The sequence below is a fragment of the Macaca fascicularis genome, chromosome 2, assembly GCF_037993035.2.
Source record: "Macaca fascicularis isolate 582-1 chromosome 2, T2T-MFA8v1.1".
In the NCBI taxonomy this organism is placed as follows: Eukaryota; Metazoa; Chordata; class Mammalia; order Primates; family Cercopithecidae; genus Macaca; species Macaca fascicularis.
In genome coordinates, this window is record NC_088376.1 from 132,286,698 (window position 1) to 132,309,097 (window position 22,400).

General features: G+C 41.4%; 1 protein-coding gene across 21 annotated transcripts in view; it reads right to left on the minus strand.

Annotated features, from left to right (window-relative positions):
• Positions 1-22,400, minus strand: part of FRMD4B (FERM domain containing 4B) — a 360,118-nt gene that overhangs the window by 23,989 nt on the left and 313,729 nt on the right. For 19 of the 21 annotated variants that reach the window (XM_074032675.1, XM_074032676.1, XM_074032681.1 and 16 more), the window contains 6 exons: positions 21,838-21,924; positions 4,119-4,195; positions 2,017-2,155; positions 1,360-1,501; positions 345-478; positions 136-255 (listed from right to left, as the gene is read on the minus strand). In XM_074032675.1, coding sequence (XP_073888776.1) covers positions 136-255; positions 345-478; positions 1,360-1,501; positions 2,017-2,155; positions 4,119-4,195; positions 21,838-21,924 — 699 coding nt within the window. Of the gene's footprint in view, positions 1-135; positions 256-344; positions 479-1,359; positions 1,502-2,016; positions 2,156-4,118; positions 4,196-5,476; positions 5,615-5,916; positions 6,004-21,837; positions 21,925-22,400 lie in introns of those variants that run through there. The other 2 variants (XM_074032687.1, XM_074032688.1) reach the window with 2 other exon arrangements.

Genomic DNA, 22,400 nt, shown 5'->3' on the forward strand with positions numbered 1-22,400 from the left:
TTGGTCTACACGATCCATCTCTGCTGGTGAGATAACATACAGCAGAGACTCAAAAACCAAAGGAAAAAGTCCACTACACTCAGACAGCTTTCCTGTCTCAGGATTAATTGAAAGGCTCAGAGGCGTTGATCATACCTCTTCACTCGGTAGCAAGTTGTCATCTAATTTGAAGGCAGTACCCACACGTCTTCTGACCTGAGGAGGCTTCTCGCCTACGTTCAGGGGATACTCCTTTGGCATTTTGCCTGTGAGCTCCTGTAAAACAGGACAGAATCAAGAGCGGATAATTGACACTGGCCAAAGTTGTCAAACACAATTCGATGAGCCCAAAAAAGCAGACTCACAGCCTCCCGCAGACAGATCTTCTTAAGCTCCTCAACTTTTTTCAGAAGTTTTTCTTGTAATAGTTTCTCCTTCTTCTTTAGTTCAAGGATTTTTTCTCTCTTTTGCTCCTCACTAACTTCTGAGTCTTGAGAACCTAGGGAATGAGGGAAGGGCAGGGAAGGTTTATACAAGGGATGTTTCCTTCCTTTCTAAGGGACAAAGGATTTTAAGCTAAAGCTGCTATTAAATGGTAGTTTATTTCTTTTCTCCTTGTTTCTCAACATAATAAAAGGAAACTAGAAAACATTCTCTCATTCTTCTGGGTATCAAACAGAATCTGGTAAGAAAATGTGCCTTTTTGCATCCTGGCTCAGTCATTTTGGGGGTAACGATAAAATGTTTAATGTCCCAGACACACCCAAGGAAAACTTTCATTTTTCTGAGCAGAAGAGAAGGTAAGACGGTCCTTGAAGAGTTGTTTCGAGTGTTCTTTTAGAAAGTAAGCAAGCAAGGAAAAGAAAAATCTGTGTGAAGGAAGGTCATGCTTCAGATTCACAAGTTGACAGTGAGATTTAGATGGGACGAATCGTTTTAGTAAAGTTACATATAGTTAATGATAAGAGATTCCAGAATTTTTACAGAGGAAGGGCTTAGGGGAAGCTATCACATTTAAGGGGTATGCTTGTAATCATGTTTGCACAGCATTTTATATTGCATGGAGAATTAGACAATTATCTGTATCAAAAACTAAATGCTGGAAAAAGCAGCTGCTGGGGAATATGTTCTTTCAAGCCACACCAAGGTACTCACCATCCTTGTATCTCATATTACGTGCACAACCTATTTATAATTTGACTTTCTACATATTCTTTAAACACTTAGCCTTAAAATTTTATTCAAAGCTGTTGCATACATATTTATTGACATGCTTATTTATTTCCAAAAGAATGGATTAAAAGATGAATTTAGAAGTGGTTTATGATGGAAAAAACAAAATAAAGATGGCTTGCACATTCTCTAATCCCAAGATGTTACCTGAGGAGATTAAACTGCCATTGCTTGCCATGATGAACTGACTTTTCGCCTCCAGTGTCACCAGCTTGGAGGCCCTTTGTGTTCCTGTCTCTGTCAAATCCATTGCAATCTCGTCTAAACTCCTGGCTGAAGGAATTTTTGCCTAAGAGGTATACAACAATGAAACAGAATTAACTCAAACATACTTCAAATTAATAAAACAATTAAGTTAACATACAATAAAAATATCAACACAAAGGATAATTTAGAATTTTCACATATTCAAGTGGCATTCTTCAGACCAAAAAATAAAACAAAGCGAAAAGTCCACAAGCCTTAAGCTTTGTAGTTAAAATGTTTTAATAACTATACATGATTTTCTCATGGTGTGGTTCAGTTACTAACTTTAAAATGTCACCGGCACCATCACCACCAGCAGTGTCACCAGTATATACAAACATGCATGGCAACAAGCTGGCCAGTCTTACAACTTATAAAGCAGCTTATATATTGCCCATCATTTAAACATATAAAAAATCTGAAATAGTTGGAAGTTAAACATAAAAAAATCTCAGAGAGCAAAAATATATGTGCTTGCATCTTTTGTGAGAAGGCTTATCTTCTAAACAGAATGCAAAACGGGAATCTGTCCCTATAGAAATGATGCCAGTTACTTACTTTGCTTTGTTTCCTGTCCAGGTAAAACTGATGCTGACTAATTGCCATTACCCAAATGGACTTGATGAGAGAAGAGTTAGCATACCATGTTTGCACAAAGAGGCCACTTTGCCCAAAGGTTCTTCTTGAAACTGAAATCCTGAAAGATTAAAGAAAGCACTCAAATAATTCCCCTCTGGCCCAGCATGATGCAAAATGTACCCTGAGAGCAGCATTGTAACAAGGCATGTTCCTCTTGTCTTCTGTTGCAAAAACTCTTATGCAAATGGCAACCAAGTTTCTGATTTTCTCCTTTTACAACAAAACGATTCAGACCTAAGTAATCTCTTTCTGGATAAACAGCATGTTTAAAAACACATACACGTGAACTTAAAAGCTGATAAAGAATCAGTCAAATTAGAGATTATACAAAACTTTTAGTTAGAAACTCTAAGGATGTATAGCCATCACAAGTGGTAAGGAATAAATGGGATAAGATTTATTTATTTATTTATTTATTTATTTATCTGAGACGGAGTCTCGCTCTGTCGCCCAGGCTGGAGTGCAGTGGCGCGATCTCGGCTCACTGCAAGCTCCGCCTCCCGGATTCACGCCATTCTCCTGCCTCAGCCTCCCGAGTAGTTGGGGCTATAGGTGCCCAACACCACGCCTGGCTAATTTTTTGTATTTTTAGTAGAGACGGGGTTTCACTGTGTTAGCCAGGATGGTCTTGATCTCCTGACCTTGTGATCCGCCCACCTTGGCCTCCCAAAGTGCTGAGATTACAGGTGTGAGCCACCGCGCCCAGCCGGGATAAGATTTTAAAGATGCAGCAACCAAGTGTGGGATGAGCACCTAATTCAAGGTAAAAGAGCATTTTAGATCTAGGTAGATTTGGCTGGCTCTGACATTATCAGATAATGCACTTAATGATAATGGCTGAAAATATGCAAGTCCAAAACTGTCCAGAGTGCTGCTTGTACACCAGATGGAAAGAGGAAAGGGGAAGGGGAAGAAGGAGGAGAGGAGGAGGGAGAGGGGGAGAGGGAAAGGAGGGTAGAAGGAAGGGAGGGGGAGTGAAAGAGAGAGAGAAACAGAGAGAGAACAGGCAAGAGGCAGACAGACTGTGTGTGTATGATGCGTTACTAATGTTCTTTTGTAGGAATTTTGCTTATCTCTTCGGGTCACCTTTTTATCACAGGTATTTCCTCCCATCCCTCTGGCCTCTAACCATCCATAACCATCTTGGGACTGAAAAGTTCCCACTAAGGACTGATTAGTAATTTCTCTTAAGGCCAGGTGCCATGGTTCAGCACTTTGGGAGGCCAAGGCAGGTGGATCACCTGAGGTCAGGAGTTCGAGACCAGCCTGGTGAAAGCCTGTCTCTACTAAAAACACAAAAATTAGCTTGGTGTGGTGGTGCATGCCTGTACTCCCAGCTACTTGGGAGGCTGAGGCATGAACATCACTTGAACCTGGGAGGTGGAGGTTGCAATGAGTCAAGATTGCATGACTGCACTGCAGTCTGGGTGACAGAGTGAGACTCTGTCTTGGCAGGGGGGTGGGGGAGAAGAATTTCTCCTAAGATATTTGAGAACCAACATCCTGACTTCAGTTAATGTTGATTACCTTGGCTTTTTTTTCTTTTTCTTTTAATGACCAAGAACACCAACATTTTAAATGAGCAAAAGATCTGAATAGACATTTCTCTACTAAAGATACATGAATAGCTGAGAAGCACATGAAAAGGTGCTCAGCCATCATTAGGCACGAGGCAAATGCAAATCAAAACCACAAGAAGGTACCACTTCAACCCACTAGGATGGCATAAACTATACATGCACACAAAACTAAAAGTAACAAGTGTCAGTGAGGATGTGTCGGCATTGGAACCACATATACTGCTGCTTGGGATGCAAAATGGTGCAACACTTTGAAAAGCAGCCTTGCTGTTCATCAAAGGGTTAAAGATAGTTACCATTTGACCCAGCAATTCCACTCCTAGGTATATACCCAAGAGAAATGAAAACATATGTTCATATAAAAACGTGTACACAAATGTTGATAGTAGCATTATTTGTACAGTAACTGGGTCACACAGAGAAAAAGTCTTTGATCCTCACCTTCGTGGATCATGAACTTCAACAGCAAATTTTTTCTCACGGAAATATAAGTTCTCCAGCTGTTTCCATTGGAATAACTAAGGAAAACAGAAAAGCCAGGCAGGGTTATTTATTCTTATTTTTACTCAGTCTATAAATCAGCTTAATAATCAAACAATTATAAGTTCCAAGAAGGTACACTGATACGATGAAGTATGAATATGTGATTCAGCCTTTTTACAAATCAACTATGACCTGAAACCATTTTATTCCTTCTTCTGACAGCAATCTTTAACTATTAAGATTCACCTCGCCAATAAATCTTCCTTGAACAATAAAACCAACCATCTGTGGAAGAATATGCACACTATTTTTCCTCTGACTCAACTATATAATAAGGAAACCTGCACAGATTCCAGTAAGCACCAGCCTTATCAAAGACATTGATTTCATAGTTAAATGGAAAGATATTCGAAGGGATATTTCAATAACATCAGAGACTGAATTTCAAAAGAATGCAAAGTGAAAGTAAAACGGAACCCCCATGCAGGGGTGATTCTCTGAGATACCAGTTTCCTACCTATGAAGAGAGTTCCCCTAAATGCCACGGAAACCTAGCACCAGTAACTGGGGGCAGAGAAGGGGTAGGAGGGAACACCAGAGCCTCTTCTTGGTTTCTGAGCTAGAACCTCCAGTTTTTGAACATAGCTCCCAATGTCTGCACACTCTGATATAGACACTACTGATATTCTATTGCTGTTGTCAGTTTGATTGGGAGAAACAAACTTTACTAGCAACGTGCATTTGAAAACCAAATAATTTGATAGAAAGCGGCTCATTCACAGAATTGAGGACGCCTTGCTGTGTTTTCTGGGCTGCTTCCTAAGCTCTTTATAAGACATTGTACTATCCTGAGCCTTGGTTTGTCCTGTCAACTTAGACTTCATGGTCAAATTCCTCTTCTCTGCCCCCAGACTTGATTAGGGAAATAACAGCACAGAGGTTTCATTATATTATTAGACTTTGGCTGGATTTTAAAATTATGTTCAAAGAATCTTAAAAGATTATTTTTAATAGTCTAAATAATAAGCACTTCTCTGCAATGCACTATCAGCAAAACCATTTCCTGACATACAGGAACCCAGGCTTTTCACAGACATGTAAACCTCATCATGTAAAGGAACAAAATGAGCTGAAGGTTTCTATACATACACTGGCATGGGAAAAAAAGTGTTCAGACTGGACCCCCCAATTTCAAACAGTGAAATAAACCAGTACACCCTAAAAACAGCCCTCCGTGGTCCGCACACATAGCTGTCTATAACCACAACACTCACTCAGGTTCAAAGAGGAATTAATAAAAGTATAAAGCTACATACCCATTTCTTAAAATCTCCACAAACTTGAGGTTTTCATTTCTTTAAATCCAGAGGTTCCAAAAATGGGACAGAAATGTGAGGGAAAACCTCAGGGTTCTTCCAACCTCCCCCTCCCAGACGGCAGCTCCGGTGAGTTCTGAACTGAGTTTCATAAGACACTTAGGTGTAACTCAATTTCACAAACTGAGCCTCCCACGGCTGACACACTACTGACATCAGCACCTCTACCGAGTGACACCTCCCTAATTCTACTCTTTCCTCCCATCAGGGAGAGGAGGGCAAAGTTCTCAGTGGCAGATTTTCCCAGAAAAGAGAGCTTTCTAAAATGGGGGGCAGTTGGGATTTGCCCGATACTTCCTGGGAAGTAAGTTGCTTTGAATCCAAGGACGAATTTCACCGGAGGCTGTTTTAGGAAGACATTTCTACCCTAGTTTACTCACCCTGGACATGAACAGGTTCTACAGGAAGAGTTACAATGCAGCTCAGCTGTGTTTTCCTTTGTGTCCATTCCCACACACATAAAAACCAGGGCTGGACTTGAAACATGATCTCTGAAAGTCACCACCTCCCCCTCTTATCACTTACAAATGTGAAACCCTAGTGCTTTGGACTCCATTCAGCCAGTCCCTGCATTGAAAGCAAATATGCTCCCTGCAAGCAAAAACTCTACTTAAAAGGTGAAGGACTTCGTCTTAGAGAATTTGAAATAATTAGATTGTAACTGGATTTGCACAAGGTCATGGGAACTAGAGTGGGTTTTAAGTATGAAAGGCAGAGAGCAGTTCATTTCCCCGCCTGAAATCTTAAAAGTTTGTGCAAAGTATGATTTCATATATGTGCATATAATAGTATAAATGTGGATTGGAGTGATACAAAATTCCGTGATTGCTTCTGTGGGCAGATGGTATGAAGGGTACGTTGTATAGAAACTTCAATATCACTAGTAATGTTTTCTTTTATTAATAAAAATAGGATGAAGTAAATATGACAAAATATTAGTAACATCTATTAAAGTGGTTGTACAGGTATTGTCATATTTTTAGGACTCTTGGAATTTCTCAAAATTAAAATAATAAAAGTTTATATATATAAAATGAATATAGGTTGGTCTATTTTATACAAGAGTGAGATTTTCACCATCTAATGAGTTGTAAGGTCCCTGTTTTAAACATTAAATATTATTACCATTTTAATTCTTTTCAATGTTTGAAGTTGCTAGGAAAATATTTCTCATTGTAGTGGTACTTGATCTAGCTGGCAGCTGGATATAAGCTGGCTTTTCTTTTGAAATTGCTGAAATCATTCTCCTATTGTGTTTTTTATTTCTGGACTCTTCATATCCAAGGGCCAGGATGCAGCTCTAAAAACGGCAATGGAGCTGAGGTGAATTCATTTGCTGAAAGATTGCTCATGCACCTTGCCTCAGACAGCACCTGGCACAGGGCAGGCAGTTGAACGGTGTTCATTCTCCTCCCTTTCTCCAGTGTTTATCTTAGAAGATAAATAAAAGGCACCCTCTGGTCAAAATCATGATAGGGGCCGGGCGTGGTGGTTTGGTCAGGTGCAGTAGCTCATGCCTACAATCCCAGCACTTTGGGAAGCCGAGGTGGCTGGATCACTTGAGGTCAGGAGTTCGGGACCAGCCTGACCAACATGGTGAAACCCCATGTCTACCAAAAATACAAAAACTAGCCGGCTATAGTACGAGAGCCTATAATCCCAGTTATTTGAGAGGCTGAGGCAGGAGAATCACTTGAACCAGATAGGCGGAGGTTGCAGTGAGCTGAGATTGCACCATCGCACTTCAACCCGGGCAATGAGAGCAAAAACCCATCTCAACAACAAGAAAAAGGCATGAGGGGATTTCAGACTAACGATCTGTATTTGAGGAAAGAGATCAAAGTTTAAAGGAAGATACAAGGAAGCTAAGTATGCTTCCCATTTTCTATTATTTGGACAATATTGGTGTCCATATAGGGTAGGACTATTACATATATGTATGTATGTGTATATATATAAAATATACGCATGTGTATGTACAAATACACTTGCAGTTTTCATATTAAAACAGAAAAATGTATTTTGCCCAAACCAAAATTTTCACTCTTGGAAATTAAAAAAAAAAAAAGAGGAGCTTTATTTGTCCTGCAATACAATTAAGAGTATGGAACTAGAATGTTTTCTATAGTGATCATTATATAAGCATAATAATCATTAATGAGTATTTATTATTGTCTATGTGGCACCTGCTAGTAGCTAAGAGTTTGAACACTATGTTGTTTGTAGATAAAAAATATCGGCCGGGTGTGGTGGCTCAAGCCTGTAATCCCAGCACTTTGGGAGGCTGAGGCAGGCGGATCACGAGGTCAGGAGATCGAGACCATCCTGACTAACACGGTGAAACCCCGTCTCTACTAAAAACACAAGAAAATTAGCCGGGCGAGGCGGCGGGTGCCTGTAGTCCCAGCTACTCGGGAGGCTGAGGCAGGAGAATGGCGTGAACCGGGTGCGGGGGACGCAGGTGGAGCTTGCAGTGAGCCGAGATCGCGCCACTGTACTCCAGCCTGGGGCACAGAGCAAGACTCCGTCTCAAAAAAATATATATTATATATATATATATATGTGCTGCTAGTGATGAAAGGGAAGTAGTTGCAAGGTGAAAATAAAACTATAAATTAGGTCTTCTAGATTTCTTTCTGCTCTACGCTCATCTTGAATGATCAGTTGTGCCCTCTGGTATCAAAAGAAGGAAGTAAAGAGTGACCGAAGAATAATATCTGGGATTACTTTGCAATTGCAAAAGTAAATAGACAGATAGATAAAATATTAAAAGAGGAGCAACATAAATAACATTAACAAAGAGATAATCAAGAAATTACAACAGGAGGAGAATTTATCTTAAGGTTACAAATCTTATCTTAAAAAAATAAAGTGTCAAAAATTTAAAACTGACACAGAAGATAGTGCTGGAATCAAGCCGTATTTTGAAACTGAGCTATATAAAATATCATAATCACAAGAAATTCCCTTAATCCTAAGAGAAAGTGAAAAAAGTATTGATGGTTTTAGAATAATTTGCTGCAGATGATTACACTTTATTTAACGAAATGAATGTGCGGAATATTTAAGCCACTTTGTTGAAATCTATAATTGTTAGATTCCACTCAAAGAACTACAAGAAATCACCTCCGCCCTATCCCACCCCACTATTACAATGGTTCCTAAATATCTGAGGCTACTGTCAAACTTTAGCCAAAAAAAAAAAAAAAAATATATATATATATATATATATATATATATATACACACACACACACACACATACACATATGCTATAAGGAAAAGCAGAGGGACCTTCAGGAGACATGGTACTTGTATTTCAGATATGTATTTCAGAAGCTTTGGGAGTCATTCCTTCCTTTTAATCAACAGATATTTCTTGAGTGCCATGTATGTTTGAGGTCTTGTTCTTGTCAGCAAGTAATGGACAGAGCCCCTCTGTTGTGGAGCTCACAAGAACCAAATGAACCAAGTCAGATTGCCTTGGTTAGAATTCTGGTACTGCCACTTATCGCTGTGTGATATTTAGCAAGCTGCTTAACTTTCCTGAATCTCAGTGTCTGCATCTGTAAAATGGGACCAACACCCACCTCAGAGAGTTGCCAGAAGGGGTCAGGGAAAGTATGTTTGTGAAGCACTTAGCCCAGTGCCTGGCTCAGAATCAAAATTCAGTAAGAGATAAAGTCAGCTCTATTTGTAATGAAGAACTCTCAGTTCACCTCTCCAATTTTATCACATGGAGGGCAGTCACTTAATAGCAGAAACAAAAGCAAAAACTGCTGTCTGGATCCCACATCTTTCCATTGTTGAGAAACAGTTGGGTTATTCGGTTAACATATCTGTGTCACTCAAACTTCCAATTCTGTGAGTTTCGGGCTTTATAAAAGCTGGCTGCTCTACTTCTGTTTATTTCATTGGGGGTTTCCTGATACACCCTCTAGGTAGGAAATTTGCTCATCATTTCTGTATCATGGAGGACATAAATGAGGAGGGAGGGGCTGGTCACGGCACACCCCACAGGCAGACAAAGCAAACTCCCTCCTGCCCCGAGTACCCAGGAAAGAAGGAATGTGCCCCAGCTTGTACAAAAATGCTGAGGAGTGTGCGCCTGCCACATGCTAGGAGGACCTCCCCGGGGGCATGAAAGACCCAGGGAAAGCCTTGGACAAAAAGGATCAAACTGTCTTTTTAAATCTTGATGAAATGAAAGTAGATGCCACCTAAAGGTTTCACACTAGGCCAGGACAGGAAAGACGTCGGGAGAGGCTTGGCTTTTTAATGGCACCTCACAGCATCTATAGGTTAATCATTTAACTGCAGATTCACCTGGAAATGACTACATTTGAGACAGTCACAGCTGCAGTGTATGACGGTACATTAGTGACTCACATGGTGGGGAATCCCCCTGCTATTATTACTTGAAGCCAAACAAAATCACTATATTATTGATTTATTCTTCTTTCATTTTGAAAGATTACACGTGATGCATATACTGTTAGTATCTTCCGGAATTTCACAGAATTATAGGCTTCTATAAAGCCCAATTGACCTACCTTCTTTCCATCAAATGTTTATGTGACAAAGTCCCTGCCCTCAAGGAGGGTACAGGCTATCGAAGTGACAGTCATACAACAAATATGCACAGTTAACACCAAGAGTGCCAGCTGGCATAAACTAAGTGCTCAGCTGTAGCACTAAGATGTTGCATCTGTTATCTTACTGAGTCTTCCCAACAACCACATGGGGCAGTACTATTTTAGCCTCACTGTGCAGAAGAGAAAAACTGAGGCTCAGAGAGGTTTAAGTAAATTGGCCAAGGTCACACAGCTAAATAGGGGCAGATATTGACACATAAATACAGCCAGGCTCCAAGATCCCCAGTGTGTAACCACAGCATGCCATTTTGCCTTTTTCACCTGGGAAGAGTGCTATATGGGCATCTGTTATGTCTTTAACAAAAAAAAAAAAAAGAAAAAGAGAAAAAAAATATATTTTTTCTGTCACCCAGGCTGGAGTGCAGTGGTGCCATCTTGGCTCACTGCAAGCTCCGCCTCCTGGGTTCACGCCATTCTCCTGCCTCAGCCTCCCAAGTAGCTGGGACTACAGGCGCCCGCCACCACGCCTGGCTAATTTTTTGTATTTTTAGTAAAGACGGAGTTTCACCGTGTTAGCCAGGTTTTGATCTCCTGACCTCGTGATCCGCCCACCTCAACCTCCCAAGTGCTAGGGTTACAGGCATGAGCCACGGCGCCCGGCCCAAAGAAAAACAGTAATTCTTATTTCTTCCTCAAATAAAAAAAAAAGCAATTATGGCAGCCATTTTTGGGATAGGACTGAGTCTGAGTCCCTTTAGATTTTATTTTATTATTATTATTTTTTTTAGGGTCTTGGTCTGTCACCCAGGCTGGAGCACAGTGGCTTGATCACAGCTTACTGCGGCAGCCTCGACCTCTCGGGCTCAAGTGATCCTCTAATCTCGACGTTCTGAGTAGCTGGGACAACAGGTACATGCTACCATATCTGGCTAATTTTTAAATTTCTCATAGAGATGGGGTCTCCATATGTTACCCAGGCTGGTCTTGAACTCCTGGGCTCAAGGAATCCTCCCGCCTTGGCCTCTAAAGTGCTGGGATTATAGGCACGAGCCATCACACCCAACCTGAGTCCCTTTAATTTTTCTTAGTGATTCTCAACCTGTGGTGATTTTTGCACCCCTCCCACTCCTCCCAACCGTCAACCTCAGGACATGTGGTGATGCTTAGAGACATTTTTGGTTAACACACTGGAGGGGAGGGTGCTAATAGCATCTAGAGAGTAGAGGCCAGGGATGCTGCCAACATCTTACAGTGCACAGAATATGATGCCCCCCACAACAGAGAACTATATGGCCCCAAATGTCTATGGTGCTGAGGTTGGGAAACCCTGACTCAGAGGATAATATTTGGTGATACAACTAGGCTTTGGTAGGTGAAATGTGCTGATGAAGGATATAACAATTTTTACTCTGAAACAATGAATTCTGGAGTCCTATTTCTTTCAGCTATGGCTGTTCACATTGCTTTACATATGCAAATGCTACCCACCAGAGGGGCTTACAACAATTGACCAAACTAGAAGAGTCAGCTGTGCTGAACTAAAATCTCATAAAAGTACCCAAATGGTATACCCTCCGGTAGTGAATGTTTTTTCCAGATGTGAGCTCATAAACTTACAAATAAAACACCATATCTTGGCCAGGCATGGGGGCTCACACCTGTAATTCCAGCACTTTGGGAGGCCGGGGTGGGGAGATTGCCTGAAATCAGGAATTCGAGACCAGCCTGACCAATGGCGAAACCCTATCTCTCCTAAAAATACAAAAATTAGCCAGGCGTGGTGGCGTGTGCCTGTAGTCCCAGCTACTTGGGAGGCTGAGGCAGGAAAATTGCTTGAACACAGGAGGCGGAGTCTGCAGTGAGTTGAGATCACGCCACTGCACTCCAGCCTGGGCGACAGTGACACTCCATCTCAAAAAACAAACAAAACAAAAACTCATATCTTAAATGCAAGGACTAAAACTCTTGAATATTTTCAGCAAAGTTTAGATGAAGAAGTTCCGGGTATTAGGAAATATATAATGTAAAAACCAGACCACCTAAAAAGATGTCACCTCACCCAAGTTTCCTCTGTGGCCGAATCTCTAACCTTCCAGGGCTGTTGTAATGACTTCCTGTTAAGACTCTCATCAGTGTGCTCACTGATGTATTTGATGCCACCAGGGCTGAGCTACTGCTCTGGGCACCGGTATAACTGTTATGGATATTTACAACTGGTATCCCTTCTTGTGGTTTTGTACCTAGTCTGGTTATTAAATATTTTCAATAAAATACCTAATTTTGAATATATTCTTTCTTTCCAGATAGATTGGCAGGTACTTGATGACAGAGATTGTGGCTTTTTCCTTAAATGAGACGAAGAATATAAAGTACTCATTCAGGGCCCCTGTAAATGCAATGGGCTTAATACTTTTTTTTTTTTTGGTGGAGGGGAGCATAAAATCAGGTACACTGCACTCTATAGTTAGAAATGTAGGGATAGATGAATTTGACAACTTTAGCTTATCACTGAAGCCTTGCTACCAAAAAAAAAAAAAGTCCCAAACCAGCCAATCATTGGTCACAAGCATATAATAAAGAAACCTTGGACAAGCACGATGGCTCACGCTTATAATACCAGCACTTTGGGAGGCTGAGGTGGGAGGATCACTTGAGGCCACGAGTTCGAGACCACCTTGGGCAATATAGTGAGACCCTGTCTCCATAACAGAATTCAAATAATTAGCGGGACACGATGGCTCATGCCTATAGTCCTAGCTACTTGAAAGGCTGAGGTGGGAGGATTGCTTGAACAGAGGAGTTTGAGGCTGCAGTGAACTAGCATTATGCCTCTGCACTCCAGCCTGGGCAACAGAGTGAGAACCTATGTCTTTAAAAAAAAAAAAAAAAAGAAAAGAAAACAAAGGAAATCTTTACCATTTACGCCTCTTCATAGAACTATTTTTTACAGTGCTTTATGTACTAATTGCTTTTCTCTGCATTCAGACTAGTCAATCCTATTTACAAGCTTTCATTTTTCTTCATGTGCCAGTGGTTCAACCATGTGGTAAATGCTTAGACATGTAAAAGAATAGAAAAAAAAACAACGGATGGCCAGGCATGGTGGCTCACACCTGTAATCCCAGCACTTTGGGAGGCCGAGGCGGGTGGATCACAAGGTCAAGAGATCGAAACCATCTTGGACAACATGGTGAAACCCCGTCTCTACTAAAAATACAAAAATTAGCTGGGCGTGGTGGGACGTGCCTATACTCGCAGCTACCTGGGAGGCTAAGGCAGGAGAATCGCTTGAACTTGGGAAGCAGAGGTTGTGGTGAGCCAAGATGGGGCCAATGCACTCCAGCTTGGCAGCAGAGCGAGACTCCATCTCGAAAACAAAACAAAACAAAAAAATAGACATATGATGGTTCTGCCTGCCCGGCAGCCACTTCCTCTTCTTCTAGTAGCATCTTCCATTTCTACATGGAACTCCATCAGCTTTAGCTACAGTGGTGAGCGGTGGTGCCATCTTGGCTCACTGCAACTTCCACCTCCTGGGTTCAAGCAATTCTCCTGCCTCAGTCTCCCAAGTAGCTGGGATTATGGGCACCCGCCATCACATCTGGCTAATTTTTGTATTTTTATTTTTATTTATTTTTTAGACAGGTTCTTGCTCTGTCACCCAGGCTAGAGTACAATGGTATGATCCTGGCTCACTGCAACCTCCACCTCCTGGGTTCGAGCAATTCTTCCGTCTCAGCCTCCTGAGTAGCTGAGATTACAGGCACCCACCACCACACCTGGCTGATTTTTTGTATTTTTAGTAGAGACGGGGTTTCACCATGTTGGCCAGGCTGGTCTCGAACTCCTGACCTCAGGCGATCCCGCCCTCCTCGGCTTCCCAAAGTGCTGGGATTACAGACTGAACCACCGCAACCGGCCTCCTCCCAGTTTTTATAACATGCCTATCTCCTTCCCATCGGCATACTCTGTTCTTTGATGAGAACAAGCCATACTGTTCTTTATGAGCTTTCTGCCCTTCAGGTCTCAGGTTAAACATCACCTTCCTCAGAAAGGCTTTCCCTGAACACACCAAACGTCCCCTCCCTGCATCCCATTACTGTCTCTCCATCTCATTTGTTTCCATCAAAGATAATTAAAAATTTATAATTATGTCTTTATTTCTTTGCTTACTTCTCACCAACCATCCCTCCAAAGACTTCAAAGGAAACAAATACAGTGTGACAGAAACTACTGATCTCCCCCAGGATCTATTTTTCCTTATTTTTAGGAATAGAACATCTTGAGTTACGCCAGGCGTGGTGGCTCACGCCTGTAATCCCAGCACTTTGGGAGGCTGAGGTGGGCGGATCATGAGGTCAGGAGTTTGAGACCAGCCTGGCCAACATGGCGAAACCCCGTCTCTACTAAAAATACAAAAATTAGTCGGGTGTGGTGGCATGCGCCTGTAGTCCCAGCTACTCAGGAGGCTGAGGCAGAAGAATGTCTTGAACCCGACAGGTGGAGGTTGCAGTGAGCCAAGATCACACCACTGTACTCCAGCCTGGGCGACAGAGCGAAACTCCATCTCAAAAAAAAAAAAAAAAAAAAAAAAGGACATCTTGAGTTAAAGCTTTGCCACCCACCTAGAGACAATACCTCCCAGCTGCCCTTGCACTCAGAGTTGATACTTTCCAAATGACAGAGGAGCCTGCCTAGGCCTCCCTCTTTCCATCTTCTTCACCAATACCCAACCAATTTTCTAAAAGTTCCATGTTTTATGAGAACTGCTTAAAATTCTAATTGTGATCAACTATGGGAGGGGAAGAGAAAGACCAGGCTGTACAATACACTTTCTATAAATTAAAGTATGGTGTAGAGGGGAAAATAACCCACTCGGTGAAATAACTCACTAACTCGTTGGGTCCTCATAATAATCTGTAAGGTGGACAGTAGACAAGAATTATCTCAATTTGATAGCTTAAAAAAATGAAGGCCCAGAAAGGTTGAATGACAGCTCTGAGTCAGCCAGTTGGTAAGTGGAAATGCAGAACTGGTTCTTATTTCAAATCCATGCTGTAGGATGGGAGTTCTCCTCCCACTGACTCTGCAGAAGATTTTAACAATCAGATTGATTACTGGTGTGGTTGAAGCTTAGATACACACTTTGTAAACAGGATGGACCAGTCTCTGGTTGATATTCTAAATCCAATTATTTTCTTTGATACCATGCTTTATTTGGCATTAATGTAGAAAGAGAACAACCCATGTTCTCTTCTCCTACAGTTAATCTCATCTAGAATTTCAGCAGTATCAGAAGTAGCTTCTAATCTAGGTCCAAGGTGGTACGGTCATGGTGGAAAGAAGAGCTTAGAAATGCTCAAGATAGCTGTACTTAAAAAAATATCCAAGTCACTGTCTTTAAATAAAATAACCTTGTAGTTGTATAAGAAGAAAACAGGAAGACTTTTGTGCTTGTTACTTAATTCATTTGGCTTTAGGTATTTGGGAATTCCAATATATAGAGAGACAGAAAATGAAAGCTAAGAACATTTTCCCACCTTCACATGCCCTGCAGTGATGAAGTTCACCTCAAGTCTTCCTTGGCATGATTTAATGCAAAAAGATACTTATCTTGAAAAGTATTTTGTCCCACTATGGACACCTCGACAGTATGTCATTTTATCTCTGCCATCTGACAGGCTCTGGCTTTCCCATGGGAAGCATTTGCCGAAGGGATACAAATCTGTCACGACATAGACGAATACTTGGCTCAGTCCCTGACCCACTGTCTGCTTCTTTATGAAGAACAGACATTTTTCCTTGAAGTACTGAACAATAAATACTTGGAACACAAGGCTGCTTTTTTTTTTTCTTTAAGTGAAAGTTCATCAGTCTTGAAGTCCAGATGTCTTGCCATTTGGAATTAAGTTCAGTTCTGGTATGTTTTCACATTCACTAAGAGTTTGCAATGTCATATTCATACACAAAGGGAGGATTATAAAGTAAAACTGCTTATTCTCTTAATTTTTAATACCCTGAATGTTTGTGGTTTGTAATTTTGGATTAAAAATTTTCCCTTTAATTTGCATCACACCTTCAGGCATGATGGTTAATGAATTAGGAGGTGAAAGAAGTGCTTACACGTCTCTGAAAACAGAAAATTTGAGGGTAGAGGCCACGCGTGGTGGCACACATCTGCATTCCCAGAACTTTGGGAGGCTCAGGCGGGTGGATCACCTGAGGTCAGGAGTTCAAGACCAGCCTGACCAACATGGTGAAACTCCATCTCTGCTAAAATACAAAATTAGCCAGGCATGGTGGCCGATGCCTATAATTCCAGCTACTTGGGAGGCTGAGGCAGGAGAATTGCTTGAACCCAGGAAGCAGGGGTTGCAGGGAGCCGAGCCGAGATCGTGCCATTGAACTCCAGCCTGGGCAACAAGAATGAAATGCCATCTCAAAAAAAAAAAAAAAAAAAAAAAAGAAAGAAAGAAAGAAAATTTGAGAGTGGATTCTTAGCTGTGGTTTTGTAGCAATGTTGTGTCCCTCTCTAACCAGTGATCCAAGAATATTTCCCATATTGTCTGTCCTCTCACTACTACTAATGATGATGGTGTATCAGCTATGGTGCTAAATTTGTCCTCTAGGTCTTACAACCACCCTACACAGTTAGTGGCAATACCCTTGTGCAGATGAGAAAACCACTTTTAAAGAGAGATTAAACAACATGCTCAAGGTGGCACAGTAAATAGACACCAGGGGCAGAGGTTGGGATGCCTCCCCAACTCTTGCCCTGCATCACTGTACTACACACTGATTGAAAACAACTTGTTGGCACCCTGGACTGGCAAAAACGCCATATAAATAAAAGACTTGAAGAGCATCTGCTGGATGCCCTGGGAGGTAGAACAAATACCTCCTCACTCTCAACATTCACAGGTGATAACTGATACAGAAAGGTCTGAAGGTCACTGCTGGGAGATCTTGGAACAACTCCTTTTCAAAACAGCTTTTCGGCATCAGTTTACTTATTCTTAATACTTATTCTCAGTAAATTTCCCTCCTTCTGGCCTGCTTTTAAGCCACATAATTGCAACAAGACAGGATGTGGCTCAAAAGGCTGAGCAACTTAAGGCCTCTCATTATAGCCTTTGTTTCATTAGAGTTTGCCAATTTGACCTTCATTCCTGCTGGTCCATTGGTAAACTTGCAGCCTGCACAGGTCCACACAAACAGCTGAAGCATGATCTTCCTTTAATAGAAGGCTGTGCTCATGGTCCTTTAAATTATGCATTCTTTCATTTGTGCAAACTAGGCCAGGAGAGGGACTTGTAGAACAGCCTCAATCCTTACATTGTCTGGACATAAAAATAAATAGATGGAAGCAAAATCCATTGTCAGATTTTAACAAAAGAAGAAAAGAAGAAACAAGCAATGGAACAGAGTAGACATCCCCTTAAAAAAAATGGAGAAAGAGAAGGCAAGAAAGTGATAACATAGGCCGGGCATGGTGGCTCACGCCTGTAATTCCAGCACTTTGGGAGGCCGAGGCGGGAGGATTGCCTGAGGTCAGGAGTTCGAGACCAGCTTGGCCAGCATGGTGAAAACCCATCTCTACTAAAAATACAAAAATTAGCCAAGCGTGGTGGCAGGAGCCGGGAGGCGGAGGTTGCAGTGAGCCGAGATCGTACCATTGCACTCCAACCTGGGCAACAGAGTGAAACCCTGTCTCAAAAACAAACAAACAAACAAAAAAACAAAACAAAAAAAAGAAAGGAAAGAAAAAAAAAAAGGCGATAACACAAGAAGGACTGTGTGGGGTCTTTTAAAAAATTGAGTGGCATGTTTTGGAAATGAAATAGAAAAACTCTGCAAATTCAAAAAAGGAAGTAGCTTCTGACCCTTTTCTAGACTCTGGAATGAACAAGCAAACCTGATTATGATCAGTGTCAAGCAATATTTGCCAATTTCTATGAAACTGTGAACATAAAGAAAGGCCTGTGAGTCATGAGTACAGGAGAGGAAATTAACTGCAATATTTACTGTGCAGATTCTGATTCACCACTATTTTGAGAGAAAGCCTGGTTGCTGTTAGCAAATGCATTTACATTCTGCTGGAAGCTCAATCTTATCAAGCCACTTTAGCTAATAAATTACTTGTGAGTTGCTTTAAGTAATACTTTACTTGGAAGATTCAGAAAAACCAGTAAGTTTTTCTGAATAACCAATTATTTTCTGAAATAACTCCTCAGTGTTATTTCTGAAGTAAAATTCAGAAGAGAAATAAGTTAGCAAAAAAATCTCAATACAAGTGAGGTCTACCTTAAGAAAACATGATAGGCAGTATTTTGGTCTTGCAAAATAGATAAACTAGGGTAAGGTATTTGCTTTGACTGCGATTTTTTATTATGCTCTGTAAACTCTCTCCACTCCTGCAAATGGAAACAAGTATGATGTCCATCAAAAGTGAATTGGTTAAAGAAATTATGTATTTCCACATCATGAAACACTAGGCAGCTTTAAAAAAAGTGAAAAGAAATCGGTTTGTAAGTAAGCTAGAGAAAAATGGCAAGGTATGAAACACTGTATATATTAGATTTCTCTGTCTTTGTAAATGCTTAGAATATACACTGACAAAATCCAAATGAACTGGTACCATTTTTTTAACAGTTGCTGGTTGTCATGGGGGAAAAATGGGGATTACAGAAGACTTCCTCCCCTAATGCATTGTTTTGTAGTGTTTGCTGCCATTTTTTTTTTCCTTGCCCTTGTGATTATTTCTTACTTTGGAGAAGAAAAAAAAAAAAAAAAAAAAAAAAAAGAAAACGAAAAAGCTAACAATAAATAAAATTGATTTTAAAAAATATTTGAAAAAATTGGGTATCCTTCATTTCTAATATTATTGATTAGAAATTAGGCTTTAGAAGTCAATTTTTGAAATACAAGCAGGAACAATAGTACTTATATTCCTTCTGGAAATTAATTAGGTATTCCTTAAATTGATCTTGGTCACAGAGCTTATAGAATAAAAATGTTAACATACGATTACAAACATGCTCTCTCACTGTCCTCTACTGCTTGTTGAATGATGCACTGTTGTTTTCATTGATTTTTTTTTTTTCTGACACAAGGTTTGGCTCTGTCACCCAGGCTGGTGTGCAGTGGCATGATCATAGTTCATTGCAGCCTCAACCTCCCAGGCTCAAGTGATCCTCCTACCTCAGCCTCCTGTATAACTGGGACTACAGGCATTTGCCACCAGGCCTGGCTAATTTTTTAAAGTTTTCTTTTTTATTCTCTTTTTTTTGTAGAGATGGGGTCTTGTCACATTGCTCAGGCTGGCCTTGAACTCCTGGCCTTAAACAGTCCTCCCATCTTGACCTCCAAAAGCACTGGGATTACAGGCATGAGCCACCACACTCAGCCTTATCAATAATTTCTAGTAAGAAGCCTCAATACCCTACTAGCCTGATCCAGGAAAGCTGGATCAGTATTGGAGGTTGGGGGTGGTGGGGATATGGCTTTCCCTAATCTACCCTTTTGTGTTATCTGTGTCAGTTTCACAACCATAAAATGGGGAAAAGAGGGGAGTTTTATTTATTTTCATAACTCATGGAAGACTGTTTGCACCAACTGAAGCTGCATGGACACTTAGAAGATGAAGAGTACGTATGATTATAGGGCTGCTTTATAAAGAGAATGGCTGTTTTCCTAACACACATTAAAGCAAGAGACAGATGGAAATGATAGGAGTTATTTAAGGCTGTGATGTCGGGTTGTGATAATGCAGGTAGCTGACCATGGTCTGTTATTAGAGGTCATTGTTTTACTCCTGTGCTTTCAGTGATGGCTGGATGGCACAGGGAGAGTGGCAAAACCAACCAGGGCAGCATGAGTCAGTCTTGATGTCACTGTAATACCGAAGGAGGCCAAGAGCAGCTGCATGGTGATCTATATGAATTCTTCAACTCTTATATGTGCAAAAATGTGTTGTACACTTGAGCTTGGATCAAGAGAAGCAGATTCAGCTGGGCACAGTGGCTCATGCCTATAATCCCAGCGCTTTGGGAGGCTAAGGTGGGAAGGCTGCTTGAGCCCAGGAGTTCAAGACCAGTCTGGGAAAAATAGCCAGACTTTGTCTCTAAAACCTTCTTTGTCTCAAAACACTTTCTAAAAATTATCTGGGCATGGTGGCATGTGCCTGTAGTCCCAGCTACTTGGGAGGCTGAGGTGGAAGGATTGCTTGAGCCAGGGAAGTCGAGGCTGCAGTGACCTGTGATCAGGCCACTGCAATCCAGCCAACGGAACACAGCGAGACTCATCTAAAAAAAAAAAATAATAATAATGAATTTTTTTTTTTTTGAGACGGAATCTCACCCTGTCGCCCTGGCTGGAGTGCAGTGGCGTGATCTTGGCTCACTGCAACCTCCGCCTCTCGGGTTCAGGCAATTTTCCTGCCTCAGCCTCCTGAGTAGCTGCGACTATAGGTGCATGCCGCTATGCCCAACTCATTTTTTGTAGTTTAGTAGAGACAGGGTTTCACCATGTTGCCCTGGCTGATTGCAAACTCCTGAGCGCAGGCAATCCACCAGACTCGGCCTCCCAAAGTGCCGGGATTACAGGCGTGAGCTACCGTGCCCAGCTAATAATGAATTTTTAAAAAAACAGCTTCATAATAAAATTTTAAATTGACATTATGTTAGTTATTTAGCCCTGGAAATCCAAATCTGATAGATTGTGACCCTCTTTTTTTTTTTTTTTTTGAGATGGAGTTTCTCTCTGTTGCCCAGGCTGGAGTGCAGTGGCACGATCTTGTCTCACTGCAACCTCTGCCTCCCAGGTTCAAGCAATGCTCATGCCTCAGCCTCCCGTGTAGCTGGGATTACAGGTGCCTGCCACCACACGCGGCTAATTTTTTTATTTTTAGTAGAGACGGGGTTACACCATGTTGATCAGGCTGGTCTCGAATTCCTGACCTCCTGATCTGCCTGCCTTGGCCTCCCAAAGTGCTGGGATTACAGACAGGAGTCACCATATCTGGCCTGTGATCCTTTAATAAATAGCACACAACTGATTTTTCTCTACAAAAAGCGGACATGTTCACTGCAGAAAATTGTGAAACAGAGATAATAGCATCAGAAGAAAGATGACTCATACCGCATCATTGACAGATCACTAGCACCAAAAAATTTGGCTGATGTCTTTATTATTCATTTATATGTCTACCATCCAATTCAAATATGTATATGTATAAATGTACACACAAAATTTACAAAATAAATGGCATCATCCTGTTCATACTAACATGAAATAGAAACCTAATGGTGTGAGCTTGTGGCTGGGCATGGTGGCTCACGCCTATAATCCCAGCATTTTGGGAGGCCAAGGTTGGCGGATCATTTGAGGTCAGAAGTTTGAGACCAGCCTGGCCAACATGGCAAAACCCCGTCTCTACTAAAAGTACAAAAATTAGCCGGGTGTGGTGGCGCATGTCTGTAATTCCAGCTACTTGGGAAGCTGAGGCAGGAGAATCGCTTGAGCCCAGGAGGCGGAGGTTGCAGTGAGCCACTATCACCCCACTGCACTCCAGCTTGGGCGACAAAGCAAAACTCCATCTCAAAAAAACCCAAAACCCCCAACAGCCTAATGGTGTGTGCTTGTCAACTATGTTGTGATTAACACCTTTTGAACAGTTTAAAGTTCTCCTAAAGTGATTCAAACTTACCTTCCGAGGCTTCACCTTGTCTTGTATATCATACTGGCCAATTCCCTTATAGCTGATTCCAAGCCACCAAGGAAGTCCTTGCTTATCCTAGAAGATGAAAAAGCATGAGAACCAAGACCTAGCTGTTAACTCTTCTAGAAATGAATAAAATTTACCAATTTCACCTTTTTTTTTTTTCCTTGAGACAGAGTCTCGTTCTTTCACCAGGCTGGAGTGCAGTGGCATGATCTCGACTCACTGCAACCTCTGCCTCTGGGTTTGAGCAATTCCCCTGCCTCAGCCTCCCGAGTAGCTGGGATTACAGGTGCACACCACCACGCCTGGCTAATTTTTTGTATTTTAGTAGAGATGGGGTTTCGCCATATTGGCTAGGATGGTCTTGATCTCTTGACCTCATGATCTGCCCACCTCAGCCTCCCAAAGTGCTGGGATTACAGGTGTGAGCCATCACACCCGGCAATTTCACCTCTTAACAAGTATCAGCAAGTCAAAATAAAGCTGTCTTGATAAACAAAACATTATTTAAAAACCTAACTTGTTATTAAAACATCTTGGAGTTTCTT